This window comes from Neovison vison, chromosome 3, assembly GCF_020171115.1.
Source record: "Neovison vison isolate M4711 chromosome 3, ASM_NN_V1, whole genome shotgun sequence".
Taxonomy (NCBI): domain Eukaryota; kingdom Metazoa; phylum Chordata; class Mammalia; order Carnivora; family Mustelidae; genus Neogale; species Neogale vison.
In genome coordinates, this window is record NC_058093.1 from 44,714,976 (window position 1) to 44,739,465 (window position 24,490).

Below are 24,490 nucleotides of genomic sequence, written 5' to 3' on the forward strand. Positions count from 1 at the left end.
AAAAGGAATTCCAGAGGGTCATAAGTTTGTCCTCTGTTAAGCTTGACATTTCTGGCTTAATTTATATTGTGGTTGTGCCTTTCAAAGTAACGACGTGGGGTGCTTGGAAGAACAATTAGGAAAGCTTGTGACTGGGATGAGAATATTGACAGGTGATTGTTCAGATGGAAACAAAAGTGCGTTTTATGCAGATGATCTATTTCCTCTTTCACACGGGGAATCAAAACTGTGCAGCATGGAAGCACCCTAGCCTCAGGAGGAAGAGTGTCAAGCTGGGAGTCCAGCTCCGACTCCAAGGTCTGGGTATAGATCTGAAACAACAGAGGAGGACAGTGTTTAGAGGTGTGGGCCCCTGCCTGTAGAAGAGGGAGAGAGTAGCAGGGTGCACCTGTAGGGCTATGTGGGTGAAGGTGCAGCCACTCAGGCCATGCCTGGGACAGAGTGACCATGCAGTACCCATGAGCAGTGCTGTCACCACCACGTCTTCCTGATTTGGCCTTTACACTGGGGTAGGGTTTGGCCTGAACTCCCAAACTGCCCTCGGGCTGGTCTCCTCCTCTATACTCTGCAGATTATATCCCTTGACACCCCTTCAGAGGAATGTCTGGGGGGGATTTCGAGAGGCATGCACTCTTCATTGACCGGGTGGCAGGGGTAACAGAAATCTACTGCATCACTGCAGCTCCCTGGACAAGACCCACTCTACAGGAGTGGGGGAGAAGCTGTGTCATCAGCAGACCTCTGATTTGTAAACATAAAGTCAAAACTCTGACGCTGGGGTGTCTCTGAGAGAAAAGAGAAAGATCCCTTCTTCTGTGCCATGACCTTGGGAAGTCAAAGATAATGAAAATGCCGTTGATAGCCGATAGTGATGCTCCATCTATTTGTACCTCGCTAATGATGTTCGGCCGTGAAGCCTGTGAGATCTTGTGTTGCAGCGTGGTTTGGCCCTAGAGCCCTTGCATGCTAACCCCAAGTAGAAGACTAGCCCGTTTGCATGCAGCCGGACGCTGCCCCTGACGACATAAGCATGTGTGAGAGCTTGACCCACGCCACTCTCCCTCGGCTGACGTCTTCCCCAGTCCTGTGTGTGGCCTCATTCACTGTGGTACGTGTATAATACCTTCATCATCAGTTTCACTAACCTGAATGCTCGCTCTCCGGTTTAGCATTCTGCCGAATGGTGCACTCCGCGGATTCACCCCAACCTCTGTCTTTCTGATTTCTTTAGATATTAGGTTGAAAAAGCTTGTTGATGAACGGGAATGCTTATTGGAACAGGTAACCATCTTTTTATTACTTTGAGTTCCCCAACAGGCAGCCCCTGAGCCTGAGAACCTCCCCATACTTACTTTCTTGCTTTCTCGGGAAAACCCTAACACATCACGCCTGAAAGCAATTACCAAGCCAGCCTGTGCCCTTACTACTTCTTTCCACATAGGACATCGCAAGTCATGTGAGGTTCAAAGAGGATGTCCCAGCGACTCGAGGCGGGGGGAACTGAATGTGGTTCGCTCTATGCTGATTGCTGTTTAGAACAAATATTTACGTAGAAGGGGCTAGATGAACCGTCGAGAGGCCGGTGCTAACAGCACTTCTCTGGCTCAGCGAAGTCGGTCTGGGGGGTCCCTCAGTGATCAGCACCCCTTTCCAGAAGGTACTTCTTCTTGGTGCAGCTGACCAAAGTTGTCAACCTTTGTCGCATTCTTCCACCTCCAGAAACACTCACCAACGGTCCTGCTCGGTCTTTTTGTGCGCAGGGCTGTTCCTCAGTCCTTCTAGGATCACTTTCTGAGGAAACTCAGTTCCTCTCAGTTTCCTACATAAGCCTAATCAACAGTATTTTGCTGTACTGTTTACAATTCCTCGGAAGGTTGTTCTCGAAATCGGGGAAAGCACTCAATGTGGTAGCTGCATTGAGGTTCCTGGGATCTTCTAAAAACAAGTTTCCATCCTAATTCTGTAGGCATTTCCTTAGAGCAGTGCAGCATACCAGTGGGCAGTCTGTGCCTGAGTTTTTGCTCTGCTCTCTGCTGGCTGTTGGGGGAGGAGGCCGCTTCCACCGGGGCCACAGAGGTCAGAGGTTAACAGGACAAGGGCTGGAGACTGCCCATCAGACCGGAACTTTCTGCAGTCCTGGCTGCTGACCTCCTTTCCGGCTCAACATGACTCCGCCACAGGGAGCAGAGCTGGGCAGAGGCCAGCTCTCTGAGCAGGGGCTCTGTGAGGGAGCACGCAGTTCTGTTAGGCCTTCCGGATGGTGCTTCTGGGCCTGGAAGGCTTCAGAAGGCCCTGCCCAGCTTTTAAGTGAAGAATGTGAAGGTGACTAGTGCACTGACTTGCTAACAACTCTGAGATAAAAGTTTAAAGTATGTTATGTATAGTCTCCTGAATTCAAGAGGAATTTCAAACTTAGAAATAACTTTTCAGGGGCGCCTGGGTGGCTCAGTGGGTTAAAGCCTCTGCCTTTGGCTCGGGTCATGATCCCAGGGTCCTGGGATCCAGCCCCACATCAGACTGTCTGCTTGGTGGGGAGCCTGCTTCCCCCCTCCCACACACCCGCCTGCCTTTCTGCCTGTGATCTCTCTCTCTGTCAAATACATAAATAAAATCTTTAAAAAAAAAAGTAACTTTTCACCCAGAGTTACAAAATAATTTTTGCCTGATATGGTGAACCTGATTCCATTTTCACCCATTATGCTCTTACTTCCTGAGAAGAGTACCAATGGGCCGAGGGTGTTCATCTCTTTATTTGGATTGGTTATTAAAGGTGAGAGACACCCCCCACCCCAACTATGGTGGCTGGTGGATTGTAACCATTTACTACATTTTTCTTGTGCTTGATTACATAACCCCGATCTTTTGGGCACCTTGAAGACCCAGGAAATAACCCCATAGCAACACTCAACTGTATTATGGGGCATTGGTTTCTGCACACCTCTTCCTTTGTCATAGGCTCTACGCTCAAATTCCGGCCTCATTTAGAGTCCAGAAATTCACACATTTTATTGGTGGATGTTTTCAGATTAAGAAACTCAAAGGACAGCTGGAAGAGAGACAGAAGAACGGCAAGCTGGACAACCCGCACCCCGGAAATGACATCTTAGAGAACGGGACAGACATTCACGTAATGGATCTGCAAAGTAAATGTCCATCCTCTTGGGGAAGTAAACCCTTTACCTGTCCTGTTTGTGTGATCCTGGGGCCAGGGGAGAAAAACCGTCATGGCCAAGAACACCCGGCATTCCCCTTGGCCCCAAAAAGCCCTTGAGTACAACAGTGCAATGATGTCTCTGTATGGGATGGAACTGGAACGAGGCTGGGCAGGTGGGCAGAGTGGGGATGATCCTGTGTGAGCCTTGGGACTCGAACAGGTGCCCCCAAAATGTGCTCCAAGTTACCACCATATGATACACTGTGAGAAACGGTGTTTTCCAGGCTGCATAGGACTTCAGCCGATGGTATGGAAAAAGTAAAAGGTATTTTTCCATACAAGTAAACTAGAAAGAGGCTTAAAGGGAGATAAAATTACCCGAAGTCTACCCCCCTTCCCCTCCCTCAACCACTTCTTTGTGTTCTGTGCTCAGAGGGGCTGTCATGCCTGGCACCTGCCCAGCCTGGGCACAGGGAGAGTGCTTGCCTTCTCCTATCTTAGCTTCCCCCTCTCCTCCTCCCCCCCACCCTCCTTACTCTGTGGGGCCATAGGCCAGAACTTCCAGCTTTGCATGCCAATGACTCAGTAGGGGACTTGGATCCCAGGTATTATTGTTTTAACATTTTAAAAAGCCCAAGAGTTTAACAGATTTTCCTTCTCTTTCAACCTTTAGGGGATGCCAACAGACAGATCAGCGACCTCAAATTTAAACTTGCAAAATCTGAGCAAGAGATAACTGCATTAGAACAAAATGTATGTGTGTGTACTTTTAAGCAATAAATGGAGAGTGAAAGCGATGATTAACTGAGGTGCACTTGCTAGAACTCGCCCTGGAGGGCTTGAGCGCAAAGAGGAGCAGAGAGTCACAGAGCCAGAAAGGGCTGTCTGTGTGTTTCCTACAGGGAGAGAAAGTAGGGGAGGGAAGATGACTGGGAAGATTCTGGTTGTTATAATGGATACTAACCCTTTATAAACAATGGCTGTTTCTGGAAAATCACTAATGTGGGCTGGGGGAGGGGGGGCGGGGCTTAAAAATGTTCTTTAAAAATAATTTATTAGAAAGCATTTCACGTGGGGCCATCCCTCTTTCCCAGATTTTCTGCCTCTGTCCTTGGTTGGCTTGCTCTGGTTTCTAGATAGGGGGTGTTTATGCCTCTAGCACGTTGGGCCAATCTGGGGCAAGCTGCGTCCTCAGCCAAGGGAGAGATGAAGTTGGTACCCTAACCCCCTCAGTTATGGGTTCCTGTGGCTAGCACTTTGGGGAGTTTTAGAGGAAACAGAAATGAGGATAGCACGCCTGGGACCAGACGAGTTTAGGAAGCAGGCTTTTGGTCTCAGTGGACTGAAAGTCTTAAGTGGGTTGTGGCTGCTCCTGTCCCTCGCCACAGGCCTGGCTGTGGAATGCCATCCTCAAGCCTCCTTCCTTTCCTCTCTACTAGTTCCTGGCCTTTCTTTCTCCCTTGCTTCCTCCCCACCATGCCACCCCAGGGAGAGTGACAGGAGCTGAGGCCCTGGCTGAACCTTTGTCCAGAGCATCATTCTGCCTCAACATACCTCTCCTGCAGAATGGCCCCACGTCGGGGGAGCAAGGGCAGCACTGTGGGAGCCACGCCTTTGGACTAGGGTCAGAAAGGGGAGGGGACCCTCACAGCAATCAGCACTGGGCTGCCCAGAAGGGCTCACTTGGCTAGAACCTATACACAGCCCAAGGTGCTAGGTCTTAATGATTTGCATGGTCTGTCCTGCCATTTGATAACTTTGCCTTTTGATTCCACATGTGATAAAGCAACTGGAGAAAGAAAACAGGCCTGTTAATTTACACATAGGATGTTTCCCTTCCTTCTAGGTAATAAGGTTAGAGAGTCAAGTATCCCGTTATAAATCGGCTGCTGAAAATGCCGAAAAAATAGAAGATGAACTTAAGGCCGAAAAACGGAAACTCCAAAGAGAGGTAAATTTTCTAGGCTGTTGGCAGGGAAAGAATGGGAAATGATGGTCTGTCAGCTGAGAGAGCTTCTGCCCCTCCCCCACCCCAGACTTTTCCCCGGGCCTGGCGCCAAAGCCACCCCAAAGGGCCTCGCCAATGCTCCTCGCCAATGCTCGCCAATTCAGCCTGGGGCTGAATCCCAGGTCTCCCCATGATGGTGGCTGTGGGGCATTTGTAGGTAGCCTCTTCTCTCCCGCTTCTCTCAAGTTCTTCTTGGTCTTTGATTTTCTGCGGCTTCACCCTCATGCATCCTCTGCAGGTTTCCTACTGTTGATTCTGCTTGGGATGTATTGTCTTTCTTGGATCCATGAAGTCTGTCTCTAAGTCAAGTTTGGAAAGTTTTCACCCATGACCTCCTTACGTATTCCTCTTTCCTAGTCTTTCCACTTCCCCTCTGGGGCTCTAACCCTGAGGTGGTCAGACCCTGTCCCTGCAGCTTCCATATTTTATACCCACCTGTCCTGCCCAGCTCCTTACTGCTTTGCTGGTAGGTCTCCCCATTTACCTTTCATCTTTTTAAAGTGTGTGCATTCCTGATGTTTGCTCATTGTATGGTCGTGTATGCTTCTTTGTTAACTGTATCCTTCTCTCTTTAAAGATATTGTACAGGAACACTCTTGTGTTTTCCATGCCCACCCAAGGACTGACCCATGTTCAGTCTTGGCAGCTCAAATTCCCTTGCTGGCTCAGAAGGCTTATCCTTCGTGTGTTTGGTGTCTTGTGAAGTGATGCTTGATTTTGATGTGCGGGTCCTCGGGGCCTGACTTGGGGAAATTTCCTGCAGAGGGGGCTTGCTTCTGCTTCTGCTTCTGCCTCTGCTAGTGAGAGGGGATGCAGGGAGGCTAACCCATGCCAGGACCCCAGGAACCCCCCACCCCCAAAAAGGCCTTTGGATCAGAGGTAGAGCTGCAGTCTCCGTTCTGAGGATGCGTGTCTCCGCAACCACGGGGCAGTCGTACCCCCACCTGTCCGCCCTGTGGCCCTGCTGGTGTGGCTTCCACTCTGACCCCCAGGCTCTTGTGGCCTGGGCTCTACGGTGTGGCCATCTTGGCCTCCGCCATACTCACTTTGGTTTCTGGTTGTAGAAACCTTGCCCCCGGCTGCCCAGGCTTCAGGGACCAACTCCTCCAACTGGCCGGGGCTCAGCTCTGATTTGTTCGCCTCACTTATGTTTTGTCAGACCATTGGGACCCTCTAGACTGTGCCGTGTCTGGGGTTGAGTTGTTTCAGAGGAGGGTTGTCTAGTCATTCCTGAGGCCAGGATCTTGTGCCTTGAGTCCCTTAAAAAATAGTTAAGAAATATACACATGCACACACATACAGCTTATACTACAAGGAGCTCAGTGTGTCTAGACGACGACTGTCCTTTGCAGTGGGATGGAATCTTGGCAATCCTTTTACGTTGGGAGGAAGCAAGTTCCTCAAAGCTGCCTTTCCTCTTTGCTTCCAGCTGCGCTGTGCATTGGACAAAACAGAAGAGCTGGAGGTGAGCAATGGCCACTTAGTGAAGCGCCTGGAGAAAATGAAAGCAAATCGGAGCGCGCTCTTGTCCCAGCAGTAAACGTCAGCTCTGTCCACAACCCCGGTTGGCAGATGGAGAGCATGGTATCGTGGGCTTGCCTCCGTTCCCGTCCCTGGATTGCTGCTATGTCCCCTGCTTCCGAGAGCGTCCAGGGAGCGCTCGGCTCCCACATGCTCCCAAGCCGGCCCAGCCACCGCCCCGGCAGCCACCAGATGCCTCTGACTGCGGACCCCGAACTGGGCTGGGGCCACCACTCCAAATCCGCAGGTCATTTAACAAGCACACCGGGCCCACGGGAGCTCTGTGTCCCACGACGCGGCAGCCTCGCAACGCCACTGAACACGGCAATCAAAGTAAAGATTAAAATGCGACTTGAGTTTTCTTTTCATGTGTCTTGCTGAAAGTGGAGGGGAAATGTTACAGTGTCGGGACTCTCTTTTGGGGCAGAATCTACAATTGGAGCGACTTTGGTAGTATCTTAGCCTACGCTTTTCATACACAAACACTGTGGAACCACAAGCCATTACGAAGCAAACTCTTTCACTAGAAACAAGGGGGTGGTCTGGAAGTAAAAGTGACCTTAAGAAGACTCTTTACAGGCAACAAATGAAGCTTTTCTAAGGGATTTTTGCATCAGTTCAACCCTACGAACACTTTTTTCCAGGGTAATTAGGCAATAGCTCCACTGAAAATGACAGCTTTCCATTCGCACTATGTGACCCTTCTATTTGGACTTGAAGTTGTGAACTCCTTTTAAAGAATGTACTATTAGAAAAATTAAAGAAATGAAATGCTGAAAAGTTTTAGTAATGTGGTTTTTTATATTCTTTCTCCGCAGAGAAAGATCTTTATTCCGTATTCATTGTTCATATGTTTTGGATCATCTCTTTATTTTTTTGTGTATATCAAATTTTATAATTTTTATTTTCCTAGTTAAAAATTTTTCTTTTCCTACTTAAGTTTTCTTTTCCTAGTTAAAAAAAAAAAAGGTGTATTCTCAACAAACAAGAATAGCGAGTGCACTTATAAGAGTCTTAGAATATAAAGCAAACCGAGGAAGTTACACACTAAAGTCACCTACATGATCTTCTGGAGCAAACTAGAGAAAAGTTTGGCTACTTACAGATTTTTAGTTAGTCCTTGTGGATGTTGTACTTCAAGGCAGCTTGGGTCAGCAAGTCAGCTTTTCAGGATATTAGCCAGACAGTGTCACCCAAGTATACCTCATGTTGACACTTGGAGAATCCTGGTGTAAGGGACATGACCTGGGTGTATACCATTGAGACAGCACTCCTGACACAGTGCTAGAGGTCATGGGAGCCTGTTCCCCAGTACCATCTGGGTCTGGGATGCACAAGGTGACATTAGGCACAAGAGGAGTTCATGTCTCCTTGTTCCACAGACAGTTTACGGTTCAGATCTCCTTCCTGAGCACGCCACAGATAAGATCATCCAGTCCCCAACCACACATTGGTGCCCACAGACATGTTGTAGCTGCTGCATATTCAAGACCCGTGTTTTTATTTTTATTTTTTTATTATTTTATTTATTTATTAGAGAGAGAAAGAGCACAAGTAGGCAGAGAGGCAGGCAGAGGGAGAGAGGAGGAAGCAGGCTCTCCACTAAGCAGAGAGCCTGATGCAGGGCTCGAGCCTAGGATCCTGAGACCATGACCTGAGCTGAAGGCAGAGACTTAACCCACTGAGCCACCCAGGCGCACCAAGACCCATTTCTTTTTTTAAAGATTTTATTTATTTATTTGACAGAGATTATAAGCAGGCAGAGAGAGAGAGGGGAGGAAGCAGGCTCCCCGCTGAGCAGAGAACCCGATGCAGGACTCGATCCCAGGACCCTGGAATCATGACCCAAACCGAAGGCAGAGGCACTGAGCCACCCAGCCGCCCCAAGACCCATGTTTTTAATACAGAAACCTACTCTTGCATTGATCCCATGGAAGCACCAACTCTCCATGACAACATGTTTTCTATATTTCCCTAGGATCTGTCAAAACACATTGGTTTCCAACCACTACTAAACACTTCTAACTTTAGAGTTCTACTTCAGGAGCATTAAGGTTTCCAAGGTTTCTAAGTTCTTTCAAGAATGCAAGGGATCAGGGTCCAGCCCAACAATAGAAACTACCAATAATCTGAGCAGCGGAAATTTAACGCAGGGAATGATCAACCCATAGGGAATGAACTACAAAGAAAGGATGGATGAGAACTCTAAAGAATGGCCAAGAGAGGACAAATTGGGACTGAGACCTCACTAGAGAGCCTGGGGCCACCACCCATAAGGGGACATACAAGTCACAGGGTGCCAAGGACTGATGCAAGCGGGCAGGAATCCAGGGGCCAGGACTGGGGTGCAAACTTTGCTGGAGGGTGGGCACCCCTGGGTGGCACACGTTCACACCACAGGCTCCATGTGAACAAGAAGGAAGGAACCGGGAAGGGGAGTCCCTGCTTCCTGCAGGGTCCCTCCAGTACCATCTTCTTGCTGTGGTGGGACAGGTAGCACAGAGGAAATGTTTCCTTCCTTGTCTTATCCTTAAGATTTCCTCCACATCATTGTAATACAAACACGTTTAAGCAGCACAACCTCCTTATCTAGCCATCACAGATGATACTAAGAGCAAGTACACAGAGCACTCAGATTTATTGGTCTGATAGTTAGATATATATCTTCACTGGATTTTCACAAAAGCCCTGTAAGGTTACAAGACGAGGAGGCCATAGCCCAGGGAGTTAACAGGCTGCAAGTCTTGCCACCACTGGTAAGAGGAGGGCTACTTGTCTCACTGATCCTGGGAAGATAGCCTGCCCCAAATCTGTGGCTCCAAAGAAGTCAAACCTTCAGTCTCTACCTTTCCCACCAATCTTTACAGAAATAGCAAATCGTTTTACACACACTTCTGAATCCAGAAGAAGATAGAACAGGATTTTTAAGTTTATTTCATAGAATATGAATTTTCCTCAAATGTCGCTATATGGAATTTGTTGCTGGCTTTTCTCATCTCTGAATTTTCAACCACACACCACTGATATTCTGGGCAGAATCCTTCTTGCTTGCTGGGCAGCTGTCCTGTGCATCAAAGGAAGCTGAGCAGAATGCCTCGCTCTACCCACCAGATGCAAATAGGTCCAGCCCGCAGTCGCGACAGACGTCACCCAAGGGAAGCACCCTACCCCCCATTGAGAATCATGGCTTTCACCTGAATTATAAAATTGGGAGAAGAGAAGAGGTGGCTGAAAATCTGGACCAGGATGCTTATTGAATGTTTCCTACAAGCTGGCCACATTTTTAGAACTAAAGTGGCATTTAAGACATTTAGGACATAAAGAAACCCATTCAAAAGACATTGTAAATGCACAATATCGGTAGATAACGTTAAGTTAAGCACAGTTCAGAACTTCAGTGAGGTGCTATGTTCCATTGTTCATTTCTGATGTCCCATTTCAATTGTCTGAAATGTAAACGAAAGAATCAAAACTTAGCATTGATATTTTTGAAATTTTAGGTTATTATTTAGCAAATATGGATTTCTGCTTTGCATGAAGCTGAGCTCGTGGAGAACACCAAGACAAATGCCCACCTTAAGAAGGTGGTTCTAAGGAAGAGAATGGCCACACATGCAGGTAATCACAGAAGAGGGCAGCATGGGATAGCAGGGTGGGAAGTGCCAGGCAGAGACAGCCAGGTTCCAATTTTCAAACTGGGGCATAAGCATCTGGTGTGTTTCTACAAGTGGGCACCTGGGTGGCTCAGTGAGTTAAAGCCTCTGCCTTCAGCTCAGGTCATGATCCCAGAGTCCTGGGATCAAGCCTGGCATTGGGCTTTCTGCTCAGCAGGGATCCTGCTTCCACCTCTCTCTGCCTTCCTCTCTGCCTACTTGTGATCTCTGTCTGTCAAATAAATAAAATCTTAAAAAAAAAAAAATTTCAGGATGGGTGAAAACAAATACTTTGAAAACAAAGAGGATATGGTGCCTTGCGGAGACATACCAGAACCTGAGGCAAAAGGAAAAGTTAGGAATACCGATATGGATACTTGGTTCATCTTGGATTTCTCACTACTTTTCTTTTCTTCTCTCTCTTTTTTTTTTTAAGATTTTATTTATTTATTTGACAGAGATCACAAGTAGGCAGAGAGGCAGGCAGAGAGAGAGGGGGGAAACAGGTTCCCTGCTGAGCAGAGAGCCCAATGCGAGGCTCGATCCCAGGACTCTGGGATCATGACCCAAGCCAAAGGCAAAGGCTTTAACCCAATGAGCCACCCTGGATTGCTCACTACTTTCTTCCTTAAAGGAAATTAAAATATCATTTGTCTTGATTCCTGGGTGTTCGGCGCTGCCTTAATTGTCGTCTTCTCTCCCCGACCCCCGCCTGAGTTGGGGAGTCTAACGGACAGCCCAAGGGCAGACGTCGTGCCAGGCCAGAGAAGGGACACCTGTCGCAGAGGGCTGCCCCCCCCCACCCCTGCGGGCGGCGGGCTCCGCGGGAGCTGGGCCCACGCCAGGGTGCAGCTGGACCTGTGCTGGCAACTCTCGGGTCCCAGGTCTTTGCACCACGGAGCCACGCAAGCCCAGACTCCAGGGCTGCCCTGAAGGAACTAATTCCGCCCATTCGGAGGTGCTCTCCTGCGCCCGCCTCCGCACCACGCCAGCCCACCACCTCGTTCGTCCGTGCCGGGCCAATCACAGGCCGCCCGCGCCGACGCCGACCAATGGGAGCGTCCACCGAGCGAGGGGCGGGCCGCCGGTGTCCGTTACCCGACGCGCCCTGCGGCAGCACGAGGAGAAACTCGGCCCTGAGGCGGCGGCTGAGGTCCGGAGTCTCTCGTGCGGTGGCGGCGGCGACGGCGGCGGTGTGGCTCTGAGGTGCGATGGGCATAGACTTGGGCTGGCGGGGAGCAGGCCGGGTGCCTGGGGGCCGCTATAGCGAAGCCCAGTTGAGTCGAGCCCCGGAGGCGAGGATCCTTAGCGGCTGGGGGCCCGGCGGGGTAGGCCGCCGCTCTGGGTTTGCGCAGTGGTGTAGACGCTCCAGAATCCCCCAATTTGGTACCTTCATATTCGATCCTGAGTGTGGTCCGCTGCCTTACCTTGCAGGCGCTAAGGCGGCCTTGGTACCCCAAGAGCGGGCCTAGAGCTAAGAAGCGGGACTGTCGTGTAGATGGAGTTACTTCCGGCGGGAGGCGGAAATCCACCTGCGTGTGCATCGCTGTGACAGGTGTTCACGGGTCCCCTGCTACGGGCGGACCCAGCTGGATAGACGGACAGCGGACCCAGACTTCCCGAAGTGGGTGTGTTGGCCAGGCCAGCAGGGGTTCCCGCAGCGGGGGTGTCTGGGGGGACCTGGAGGGGGAAGGGGAGTTCCAAGTGGTTGGCGGAAAGTGGGACACGGCAGCCAGGGAGAACGCACGGGGCTCACCTGTCGAGGACGTGGTGTTTGTTTTTTTTTTTTTTTTTTTAATTTTATTTATCTATTTGACAGAGATCACAAGTAGGCATAGAGGCAGGCAGAGAGAGAGAGAGAGGAGGAAGCAGGCTCCCCGCTGAGCGGAGAGCCCGATGCGGGACTCGATCCCAGGACCCTGAGATCATGACCTGAGCCGAAGTCAGCGGCCCAACCCACTGAGCCACCCAGGCGCCCCCCCCCTTTTTTTTTAATTCAATAAAAAGCAGTACATGTTCTCAAAATTTATTCACACTTGATCATAAAAGCATAAACCCATTTTTCAATCAAATAAATGATAATGCTTTCCTCAGTTCAAAGCAGGGGCCAATGACAGAAGTCTTTGCAACTTTCTTTAAATGGCATTTAACAGAAAATCAGAATAAGAATAAATAAGAGAGGTAAAAGGAAAACAATGACATGAAAGAGCTACTGCCAATCCTCCGCAGTTAAGTGACAATTCCCAGGTAAAAGTGAGGAGGTGGAAGAACACAGGGAGCAAAGGAAAAGGAGAGAGTCTTCAGAGAGGCTTCATTTTCCATGACTGAGTTGAGTTTCTCTGGCCAAGTTCAACCTTGACTCCAAGAACAATTACCTAACAAACCAGTTAAATATGAAATAATTAACCAAATATTCTGACTGGAAGCATTTATAGACTTCCCATCTGCTAGATGGTGAAAAAAAATTCTTACTTTTATGACAAATCAGACCCGAATCTACACTGAGATGTCCATCATCTCAATTTCACACAGTATGTATGCCTGACCCAGGCAAAGGCAAACAAATAGATGTAGCAGCAGCAATATTACCTGATCATATAACCAATTCGCTTCACAAACTGCCTGTAGACGCAGAGCCCAGGCAGGGGGTCCTGCGGGGTGTTTAATCTGCATCCAAAGAGTAGTGACATCTGTTGCTGAGCTTTAAGCTGGGGTTTGAACTAATCCTGCATTCTGGAAAGATTGTTCTGGCCGGACAGGAGGTCATTGCTGCAGTCCGTGTGAGAGTCAGCGGTCCTTTACAAAAATGTGTCAGATGCTAAAACTGACAGGACTTGACAGGGATGGAGGAGGTGTCAAAGGAGAGTCCTACGGGTGCTGGCTGGGTTCTGGGATTGAAAACACAGGAGGAAATCGTTTGGTAAATAAGAACCGAAAAAACAGAATAGAAATGGGTATGTACCTAGGAGTGGAATTGCTGGATCTTATGGTCATCCTCTGTTTAGTTTAATGAGGAACAGCCAGATTGTTTTCCATACCGGAAATTGTTTTATCCACTCACCAGCAATTTTGAGGATTCCAGTTGCTTCATTCCCTTGCCAACATTTCTATTCTGTGTGCGCTTTTTTTTTTTTTTAAATAGCCATCCTAGTGGATATAAAGTAGTGCCTCATTATAGGTTCGATTTGCGTTTCTCTAATGAATACTGATATATTGAGAATCTTTTCATGTGTTTATTGGCCACTTGTGTATCTTTGAAGAAATGTTAATTCAAGTATTTTGCTTGTTTTAAAATTGGGTTGTTTGTCTTTTTGTTGCTGATTTGTTAGTGTTCTTTATATATTTCACATAGTTGACCCTTACCAGAAGTGTGATTTGCAAGTGTTTTTTTAATACTAAAATTTTTCCTTTTGTCCAAGTTTTTGGTGTTGAATATCTGTACATATTTAAGAATGAAGCTTGCATGGGCGCCTGGGTGGCTCAGTTGGCTGAGCAACTGCCTTCGGCTCAGGTCATGATCCCGGACTTCCAGGATCGAGTCCCCCGCATCGGGCTCCCAGCTCCCTGGGGAGTCTGCTTCTCCCTCTGACCTTCTCTCTCATGCTCTCTCTCACTCATTCTCTCTCAAATAAATGAACAAAATCTTTTTTTTAAAAAAAAATGAAGCTTGCAACACGTTGAATGCAGATTTGAAGGCAGAATCGGACATGAACGAGAATCCATCTTGTAACAACAGATATTAAAGAGAGTGGCAGAATTTTAATGCTCTTTTTGCTAACTTTTTTGAAAATACACATTTTTACATTCAAAGTGCTGCTTAAAGGGCGCCTGGGTGGCTCAGTGGGTTAAGCCTCTGCCTTTGGCTTGGGTCATGATCTCAGGGTTGTGAGATAGAGCCCTGCATCGGGCTCTCTGCTCAATGGGGAGCCTGCTTCCCTTTCCCCCTCTGCCTGCCTCTCTGCCTGCTTGTGATCTCTCTCTCTGTCAAATAAATAAATAAAATCTTTAAAAAAATAAAAAATAAGGTGCTGCTTAAGTAATGGGTTTATGAGTGTTTATGAATAAATATTTAGAAGTTTTCTATTTTAATTCTAATAATGTAAGTATTAGTAGGTATTAGCCACATAAACAAATACTCTTTGGGGTTCTCAATACTTTATAACAATGTGAAGACTTCCTGGGTCCAAAAAATAAGAAACCACTGATATATTCTAAGTCATTTTGATAAGTTAGTTTTCTTTTCATCTTAACTTTTATTTTAAATACTTTCCTGGAATTCCTAGAGTAGGATCTTTACTGACTTAAATAGAATCCCTTAAGCCAAGAGTTAGTAGAAATTTTTAGATGTAATATAAAAGTCTATAAAACCTCTATTTATGTGTGTATGTGTATGTTCTCGGGGAAGTGAATGTGAGACTTCTATAAAATCTTTGGAAACTCCATAACCACAAACATTAACAGCCACTAGCCAGACTTAAGGCGATAAAAATAATAAAAGGTTACTAAGCTCTTGGTATTAGGCCAGATTTTTTTCCGTTATTAGCTAAAATCAGTTTCTGAAACACTAAATTGGAGGCTGAATACTTCCAGTCCAGATTATTCCTAAACCTCAAAATTGTATATAAGTTTCAATTTGTACATGTTAGAGGCACTTAGAACTTGTATGTATTAAATAAATTCATCATCTCTATTTCTTCACACCCAAAAGCAAAATAATATAAATGTATTCCTTCTCCTTCGTTCCTAGTTCAGTGAGTATACCATCAATGATAGTGAGTTCACTTTTATACATATTAAGTCTAGTTGTCTTGTCTCCTCTTGTTTTACCGGTGGGTCATCCAATGTTTTACCGGTGGGTCATCCAATAGTTGTTCTTGTAACTTGAGAAGCTCTATTCCCTTTGAGATGTTCTTTGTTAGTGATTGGCCCCTATGTAAGCTTTATGATTTAGCTTATGTCACTTTCTTTATAAGCTTTTCCTTACCTTTATCAATTTATCCATGCTATATTATTGTCTACTTAATTATTGTGAAATCCAAAGTAGATATAGGTTATATTTTTCTTACTCAGCTAGAATATTAGTTTTTAATTGCTTTTTAAAATACAACTCTCAGTTTTAAAAACTCAAAATGCATTTGTGTGTGACAGTATATCCTTTATGTCAAAGTAAATACCAAATAGATTTAGTAATCAATATGATAGCCGACTCCTACTTGCTTGTCTTGTAGATTTTAGTTTAAAAGACAATTCCTCAGGAAAGCCTTCCCTTAAACCTTTAACCCTTAGTCTGGCTCTTTTATTTATTTATTTTTTAAAGATTTATTTATTTATTTGAGGTGGGGGGAGAGGGAGATAGAGAAAGAGAGAATCTCAAGTAGACTCCCACTGAACTTGAACCCTGACTCAGGGCTCAATTCCATGACCCATGAGATCACGACCTAACATAATGGCTCTTGTGTCAGGCTCCTTGCTTAGTGGGAAGTCTGCTTCTCCCTGTCCCTTTGTCTCTCTCTCTCCACTTGTTCTCTCTTGCTCTAGAACAAGCAGGGTAGAGCAGCAGAGAGAGAGGGAGAGAAATTCAAGCAGACTCCATGCTGAGGGGGGAGCCTGTGATTGTGACCTGAGCCAAAATCAAGAGGTGGACACTTAACCAACTGAACCACCCAGGTGCCCTGGAATATATATTTTTAAAGAGTGTCCCAAGTTTGAGATAGGGGACCCTATAAGAAGTTATATGCTCTCTCTCTATTCTCCTATTCTACTTCTGGAAATTGCTTCTTTGTTATATGTCCATCATGTTTCATAAGGGCAGAGGCTGATCACCCCTATATTCTTAACACTTAACATATGACTTAGCAAATATAAGTTCAGTCATTATTGACTTATATATTAAAGAATGATTCTCTAGAGAAGGATGGGTATACATTCCTGACACTGGAATGTAATTTCTTGGTAATAGGGTAGGTATATGTTTAACATCATTAGAAACTTAGAGTTTTTCAAAATGGGTTTTAGCAATTTGCATTCCCTTTATCAGTGTTGTTATGAATTCTAGTTTGTCCACACCCTCACCAGTATTGGCTGTTATCAGTCCTTTTTTTTTTTTTTTTTTTTTTGCCTTTCTGATGAATGTGAAGTGCTATGTTGGTGATTTAAATTTGCATTTCCCTGGGGCTCCTGGGTGGCTCAGTGGGTTAAGCCGCTGCCTTCGGCTCAGGTCATGATCTCAGGGTCCTGGGATCGAGTCCCGCATCGGGCTCTCCGCTCAGCGGGAAGCCTGCTTACTCCTCTCTCTCTGTCTGCCTCTCTGCCTACTTGTGATCTCTGTCAAATAAATAAATAAAATCTTTAAAAAAAATAAAAATAAAAAATAAATAAATAGATTTGCATTTCCCTGATGACTAATGATCCTGAGCACTTTCTCTATGCTTAAGAGCAATTCATATGCCTTGTGTTATGTATGTGTGAAGTAATACCCAAGTATTTTATCCCTTTTTTTATTAGATAATCTTTTTTTTAAGATTTTATTTATTTATTTGACAGATAGAGACCACAAGCATGCAGAGAGGCAGGCAGAGAGAGATGGAGAAGTAGGGAGCCCAATGAGGGACTCGATCCCAGGACTCTGGGATCATGACCTGAGCCAAAGGCAGTGGCTTTAACTTACTGAGCCACCCAGACCCCCATTAGATAACCTTTTTTAAATTGTATTTGTATTCATTCTTTACATAATCTAGGTAAGAGTCCTCTGTTGGATATATAAATTGTGACTATTTTCTCAGTGTTTGTCTTTTCACTTTTTCAGTGGTGTCTTCTGAGGAGCAGAAGTTTTAAATTTTTTGTGGAAGTTTAAATTAGCAACTTTTTAATTAATACCTTTTGTATTCTAAGAAATCTTTGCCTCCCCCAAAGACATGAATATATTCTCCTGTATTTTCTTGAGAAAATTTATAGGTTTGATTTTTGCATTCAGAAATGTGATCTATCTCACTTCTGTTATATAAGATGTAAAGTAGGGAGTCTAGGCATTTTTTCTGCCTTTCAGAAATCTAGCTATGTCAGCACCATTTATTAAATATGCCCTAGCCCTTCCTTTCCACGTTGAACTGAATTAGTACCTGTCTCAAAAATCAAGTGGCTCTCTTTCCAGACTCTCATAATTTGTTCCTTAATCTATTAGTCTAAATACTACACTGCAGGGCGCCTGGGTGGCTCAGTGGGTTAAGCCGCTGCCTTCGGCTCCGGTCATGATCTCAGGGTTCTGGGATCGAGTCCCGCATCGGGCTCTCTGCTCAGCAGGGAGCCTGCTTCCTTCTCTCTCTGCCTGCCTCTCCATCTACTTGTGATTTCTCTCTGTCAAATAAATAAAATAAATAAATAAATAAATAAAATCTTTAAAAAAAATACTACACTGCAAATACTCTAGCCTTATAAATAAGTCTTGAAATATGTGTCATTTAATTTTCTTCTAAACTATTTTGGCTACTCCAAGTTCATTGCATTTCCATGTAAGTTTATAATGAAATTGTCAACTTCTACAAAAAACAAAATCATTCTGCAGTTTTGATTGAAATTGTGGTCAGTCTGTATCTCAGTTTGTAGAGAGCAGATCTTAACAATATTGTCTCTTGATCCATGAACATGGTGTATCTCTCCTTTTGTTTAGTTCTGCCTTAATTTCTCTTAGCAGTGTTTTATAGTTTCAACATAAAATTTTTACACATCTTTCATTGCATTTAAACACCAAGTTTTTAATGTTTTGTGATGCTTTTGTAAATGATACTCTTCTAAAATTTTCATTTTCCAAATGTTTGTTACTAGAGGATAGAAATGCACTTGACCTTTTATTTTTCAACTTTGCTTAATTTACTTATTGTTGTAGTAGTTTCTTTCTATATCACTTTGTTTTTTCTCTGTACATTATTATATGATCTGTGAATAAAGACTGTTGTACTTTTTTTTCCCCTCCAATCTGTATGCCTTTTATTTATTGTACTGCCTATGACATCTAGTACATGAAATAAATGTAAGAGAGTAAATGTCTTATTTTTGACAGAAATTATTCAATTTTTACTATCAAATATGTTAGCCATACAGTTTTTTATTCTTTTGGTTTTTTTGTAGATACCCATTATTAGATTGAGGAAATTCCTTACTGTTTTTTTTTTTTTTTCTGAGAGGTTTTACCATTAATAGGCTCTGAGCTTTAACAAATGTTATCAAGTTCTTCTTCTGCATCTCTTAAGATAATCCTGTGATTTTTCTTCTTTATTCTCTTACTGTGGTCAATAATTGATTGCTTTTAATGTTGCCAGATTTGCTTTGCAAAAAAGTTATTTTAGGCTATAGGAGTCTATGTGCATGAGAGCTGTTGGCCTATTTATTCTTTTCTTGCAATGTCTTTCTTAGATTTTGGTATCAAGCTTATGCTGAATTTCTAAAACATATTGGGAAGTCTTCCCTCTTCCTTGTCTTTCTAAAGAACTTTGTCTAAAATTGAATTCTAAGGGGCGCCTGGGTGGCTCAGTGGGTTAAAATTGAATTCTGCCTTTATTTCTACTTTAGTTGATGGGTAGAATTCATCAGTGAAACCATCTGCATCTGGAATTTTCTTTGGGGAAAATTTTTATTTACAGGTTTAATTTTCTTAAGAGATATGGGACTATTCAGATTGTTTATATATTCTTATATCCATTTTGGAAGGTTGTGGGTTTCAAGGAACTGTGTCTGAGTTTTAGAATTTATCAGATAATGTTGTTCATTATATTCTCTATTATTTTAATGTCTGTAAGTTTCTATAGTTATGTCTCCTTTATCATGCATGATATTGGCAATTTTTGCTTTTTTTCTTGAATGTTCTGTGAAGAGTTTATAAATTTTAGTAATCTTCAAAAATTTGGATGTGTTCCTTTTTTGTCTATTCATTTACTTTTATTTACCTCTCATTATTTCCATCATACTTTGGATTTAATTTATAATTTATAATTTTTCTAGTTTCTTAAGACAATAATTGATTTTAAACCTTTTTCCTTTTCTAGTATAAGGTCTTAAAGCTATACATTTCTCTCTAAGCACTATAAATTTTGATATGTTGTATTTTCATAATCATTTAGTTAAAAAAATTTTAATTGCTGTTGTGATACTGGTTTTTATCCATGAATTATTTATAATTTTTTTTTTTTTAATTTCTAAATTTTTGGTAAGTATGGGATGCCTGGGTGGCTCAGTTGGTTAAACATCTGACTCTTGATTTCAGCTTAGGTCATGTTCTCAGGGTACTGGGTGCATCCTGTGGTGGGTGTGGAGCCTGCTTGGGATTCTCTCTCTCCCTCTTCCTCTGCCCACCCCGCCTTGCAAAAGAAGTATTTGGGAAGTTATCCTTTTCATTATTCTTAATTGTACTGTAGTCAGAAAACATACTTTCAAGCATATGGAAGATTCTGGCCATGATATAGTAACAGAAATTGGATTTATCATGTTGCCACGAAACAACTTGAAAACTAGGCCTTGTGTATGAAACAACTGTTTCCAGATACTGGGCAATAGGCAGTATAAGGCTGTGATTTCCAAAGGAAAGAGAACATACAACATGATCCGTATGGAGCCTGGCTTCCTACCTGGAACACATTTGCAGATCAGTAGCTGCATACTAGCTACCGTGGGATGTGTTAGCTTGCTCGGGTAATGAAACCAAATTTGGTAGAACAGCTGTGATTGGAGTCACCACCTAGTTAAATTTGTGGTAGTCCACTGTCATCTCCAAGATCCATCTCTGTTCTGCACAGGTCAAATATGAGAGTTGAATGGAGATGTGGGAATCACAAACTTTGCATTTTTCAAGTCCTTGGTGATGGCACTAATCTCTGCAATCCCTTCAGGAATGTGATACTGCTTTAATTTACCATTTTTCTAGGTAGAGGCAATACTAATGCCTTCCTTTTGGCTTTTCCCGCCATAATAGCCCTCACTCAACAGGTTAGGGAACCACTGTAAGAATTCTGCCATCTGTTAATCTGTTATGTCTCTTACAATAATGCGTTCTGAAACTGGGAAAATAACCACAGGATGGGATCAGGGACCCAGTGGACCTATAGCAAAATAGACCTGAGCTAAAATTACATTGCTCATCTGACCTCCCTAAGTCCCTACTCTGATTGGAGGGCTGGGCCACAGCGACATTTTGGATCTCCTGAAATCAATGTCAGTTCAGAGCCAGTTGTCTGATTATTTCTTTTTCCCCAATATACAGTTAGTTTGGTAAGAGGCTAACCTTTTCAGAAAGGCTAGGAGAAAGATTAGTAATTTTAATTTTTAGTAGTGTGTGTTTAGGGTCCTTCTTCAAGAGGACCCAGCCTCCTCTTCATTCAAGGGGTGCTGAGACTACAAACTGGCACAGGTCTCAGAATTGATTGAGGGGCCAAAACTCCTTTTATGATTCAGGTTAGAGTTTTGTTCACTTGACCTAGAACTTTCCTGCTTACACAGATCAAATAAGAATTTACTAGGCTTGATAGGAATTGATAAAGGACAGATCTTTAATGGCCTTTTCAATTTTTTCTATGATTTGTTCTCTGACTAGCTTTTTCTGTGAGTTTTTTAGAAACTATTTTCCTAGAAAATGGACTATTTTGGTTAAATTTTAATTTATCCATCAGAAGTGTATATAGCAATCTCAGTTTTTATAAATACTTTTTAGAAGTACTCTTTAGAAACCTCTTACCAAAGTGCTTATTTTCTCATTGCTGACTTGTGTTTCATTCCTCTCTTAGTGAGATTCATCTGATATTTATCTACTTTATTTTTTCAAAGAATAGCTTAGTTTTAGTTATCACTTTTACTCTTTTCAAATCGGTCACTTCTGCTTTTGTCTTAACTAATTCTTTTTGATCTAAGTACTATAGCTGTTTCCTAGATTCTTTTTTTTTTTTTTTTAAAGATTTTATTTATTTATTTGACAGAGAGAAATCACAAGTAGATGGAGAGGCAGGCAGAGAGAGAGAGAGAGGGAAGCAGGCTCCCTGCCGAGCAGAGAGCCCGATGCGGGACTCGATCCCAGGACCCTGAGATCATGACCTGAGCCGAAGGCAGCGGCTTAACCCACTGAGCCACCCAGGCGCCCCTGTTTCCTAGATTCTTGAGTTGACCTCTTATTAGTCTATTTAGCTAGACTTAATAACAAGTATCTGAAGTTGTGTCTTGTGGTTATAACTTTAGCCAGGTCCCATATATTTTGGAACTCTCTGCTCTCATGGTCATTAATTTGTTTTTAGTTGTTGAAGTTTTTACCATTTATTAAGTAGCTAAGTCAGGATTCAAAGCCAGACAGGCTGTCTCCATGAAGTAAGCTCTCTGCTTTATACAGTCGACCCAAACAACGTGGGTTTGAACTGTGGGGGGCCACTTATATGCAGACTTTTTTGATATTATACTGTACTATAAATGTATATACATTATGGCATTTTTTTGTTTTTAATTTTTTTATTTTTAATTTTTTGAAAAACTTTTATTCATTTGAGAGAGAGAGTGAAAGCATGAGTGGTGGGGAGGGGTAAGAGGAGAGGGAGAAACAGACTTCCTGCAAATTAGGGAGCGTGATACAAAGCCCAATCCCAGGACCCCAGGACCATGACTCAAGGCAAAGGCAGACACCCAATTGACTGAGCCACCCAAGTGCCCCACCCTTTTTTTTTAAAGAGAGAGAGCAAACAGGAGGGAAGAGGGGAAGAGAGAGAATCTTTTTTTTTTTTAAGATTTTATTTATTTATTTGACAGAGATCACAAGTAGGCAGAGAGGCAGGCAGAGAGAGAGAGAGGAAGAGAAGCAGGCTCCCTGCTGAGCAGAGAGCCTGATGTGAGGCTCGATCCCAGGACCCCAGGATCATGACCCGAACCAAAGGCAGAGGCTTTAACCCACTGAGCCACCCAGGCACCCCGAGAAAGAGAGAAAGAATCTTAAGAAGCAGGCTTCATGCTCAGTGTGTGGAGCCCAACCCGGGCCTTGATTTCATGACCCTGAGATCATGACTTGAGCCAAAAATCAAGAGTTGTGTGCCCCTCCCCCTTATTAAATTTGTAATAGCATCTTTTTCTCTAGCTTACTTTATTATAGGAATTACTATATATAATATATATAATACAAAATATGTGTTCTGCAAATGTTTAGGTTATTGGTAAGGCTTCCAGTCAATAGCAGGCTATTGTTAAGTTTTAAGGGACTCAGAGTTACACATGGGGACTTGGTGCCTCTGTGTTCAAAGGTCAGCTATAATGTCTTCTCATTGTGGCCCAGGGCGAGTGAACTTAGATGATTTGTTCAGGATCATTAATTGAAATAGTTCATTGAGAATTAGAACAAAATCAGTTTTTTTCAAACTCCCCAGGAACCTTCCACTGACAATGCCTTATCTTTTTATTTTTTTTTTAAAGATTTTTTTTAAAATTTATTTAACAGAGAGAGAGAGAGAGGGAGGGAGAGAGCGTGAGCACAGGCAGACAGAATGGCAGGCAGAGGCAGAGGGAGAAGCAGGCTCCCAGCCCACCAAGGAGCCCAATGTGGGACTCGATCCCAGGATGCTGGGATCATGACCTGAGCCGAAGGCAGTTGCTTAACCAACTGAGCCACCCAGGCGTCCCAATGCCTTATCTTTTTAGACCTATAGACAGGGAAGATAACTAGGGGCCAGAAAGCCCAAAATGATTGTGTGTGTTGACTGGACATTTCTTCAGCTGGTGTCCTCTGGAATCACTCATGTATCCATTGGGGTGCCTTGGCTTTCCTATAAGTGACTAGCTTGGACTTCCCCATGTGGCCACTGGATTCAAAGAGTCCTTGTCAGTGACTTTTTAAAAACACCTTTATTGAGGTATATTTTACTCCTTTCAGATACACAGTTCAGTTTTAATAACTTTACCAAGTGGTGCAAGCATCATACCATAAATCAGCTTTAGAACATTTTAATCCCTCCAGTAAAATCCCTTATAACCATTTACAGTTAACCCCTTTTCCCATCTCCTACCTGAGGCAACCATTATTCTATTTTCTGTCTCTATAAATTTGTTTTTTTCTATACATTGCATTTAAATGGAATCATCATTGTATGATCTCTTGTCCAACTTCTTTCTTTCAACATGTTTTTGGGATTAGTTCATGAGATTAAATGTTTCAGTTAGTTTGTTCCTTTTGTGGCTGAAAGATACTCCATTATATGGATATGGATATACTGTTTCATCGGGCTTTAATCAGTCTATAATTTGTTTTGAAACATTTTTGATCCAGGTTTGAAATCAGTGGGTCACACTGTAGCCTTCAGTACTCTGTTTTTTGGATTAAAGCTTTTAGTAGCTTAATACATTGTCCTTTAATGTTCCTTGGAAATTTTAAAAGAATGTGCCATGTCTGTTTAAATAATATAATTTATTACTTAGCTGTCAGTTCATGCTTTTACAAAAGTTATTCAAATGTTCTACCAGTTTTCTTGCACTCTGGTATTAGAATCTCTGATCATAATTGCTGTTTTGTCAAATTCTTGATTTTCTAATAGTTTTTTAAAATATAATGCCAAATTTGATAATAGTTTGATATTTATTCCTCTTCTAGAGTGCCCATCCTTGAGAGATGCAGGCTACTGCAGTGGTGAAGACAGCTTCTGGTAAAGGCTCCCACTATAATGGAGGAAACACCCAGAAAGGTGAGGGGCCAGGCCAGTTGGCTTTATTCTAGGTGGAGAGATATTAATGTAAATGGGTTAGTTCCCCCTCCAGTGTTGCTACTTTTTAAGCCTTCCTCCTAGTAAGGTGGTAAGATTCAGCACATTTTCAATTTAGCAAACTCAGGTGATTTCTGGTGAATATGTGCAGCCTACACAGGACCCCTCGGATAGATGGAAGATTTAGGAAATAAAATTCTGGTGAGCCGGAAGAGAGGATTTCTATTCAGTCAGGGCTTCAGGGTATAAAGTGGAAGGTGGGCAGGTTGGTCTCTGCTACCCAAGTTGTAGATGTTTTGTCTTCACACAAATCTGAAATTTTTCTGTGTTTATTGGTAGATGAGAAAACAAGAAATAGCAAGAACATAAAAAGCAAGATGACTGAGTTTTGTGTGCTTATGAATATATGTGGTTTTAACACACACACACAGTAGAATAAAACATAGAA

The 24,490-nt window shown here is 43.5% G+C and overlaps 2 protein-coding genes across 9 annotated transcripts in view; both read left to right on the plus strand.

The window, feature by feature from the left end:
* LRRFIP1 (LRR binding FLII interacting protein 1) overlaps positions 1-7,463 on the plus strand; it is a 78,936-nt gene extending 71,473 nt beyond the window's left edge. For 5 of the 6 annotated variants that reach the window (XM_044241934.1, XM_044241940.1, XM_044241942.1 and 2 more), the window contains 5 exons: positions 1,232-1,281; positions 3,026-3,143; positions 3,828-3,907; positions 5,001-5,105; positions 6,592-7,463. In XM_044241934.1, coding sequence (XP_044097869.1) covers positions 1,232-1,281; positions 3,026-3,143; positions 3,828-3,907; positions 5,001-5,105; positions 6,592-6,702 — 464 coding nt within the window. In that variant the 3' untranslated portion in view covers positions 6,703-7,463. The remainder of the gene's footprint in view (positions 1-1,231; positions 1,282-3,025; positions 3,144-3,827; positions 3,908-5,000; positions 5,106-6,591) is intronic. The other variant, XM_044241935.1, reaches the window with a different exon arrangement.
* Positions 7,464-23,948: 16,485 nt separating this feature from the next.
* RBM44 (RNA binding motif protein 44) overlaps positions 23,949-24,490 on the plus strand; it is a 28,866-nt gene continuing 28,324 nt past the window's right edge. For all 3 annotated transcript variants that reach the window (XM_044240893.1, XM_044240895.1, XM_044240896.1), the window contains exon 1: positions 23,949-24,024. In XM_044240893.1, coding sequence (XP_044096828.1) covers positions 23,952-24,024 — 73 coding nt within the window. In that variant the 5' untranslated portion in view covers positions 23,949-23,951. The remainder of the gene's footprint in view (positions 24,025-24,490) is intronic.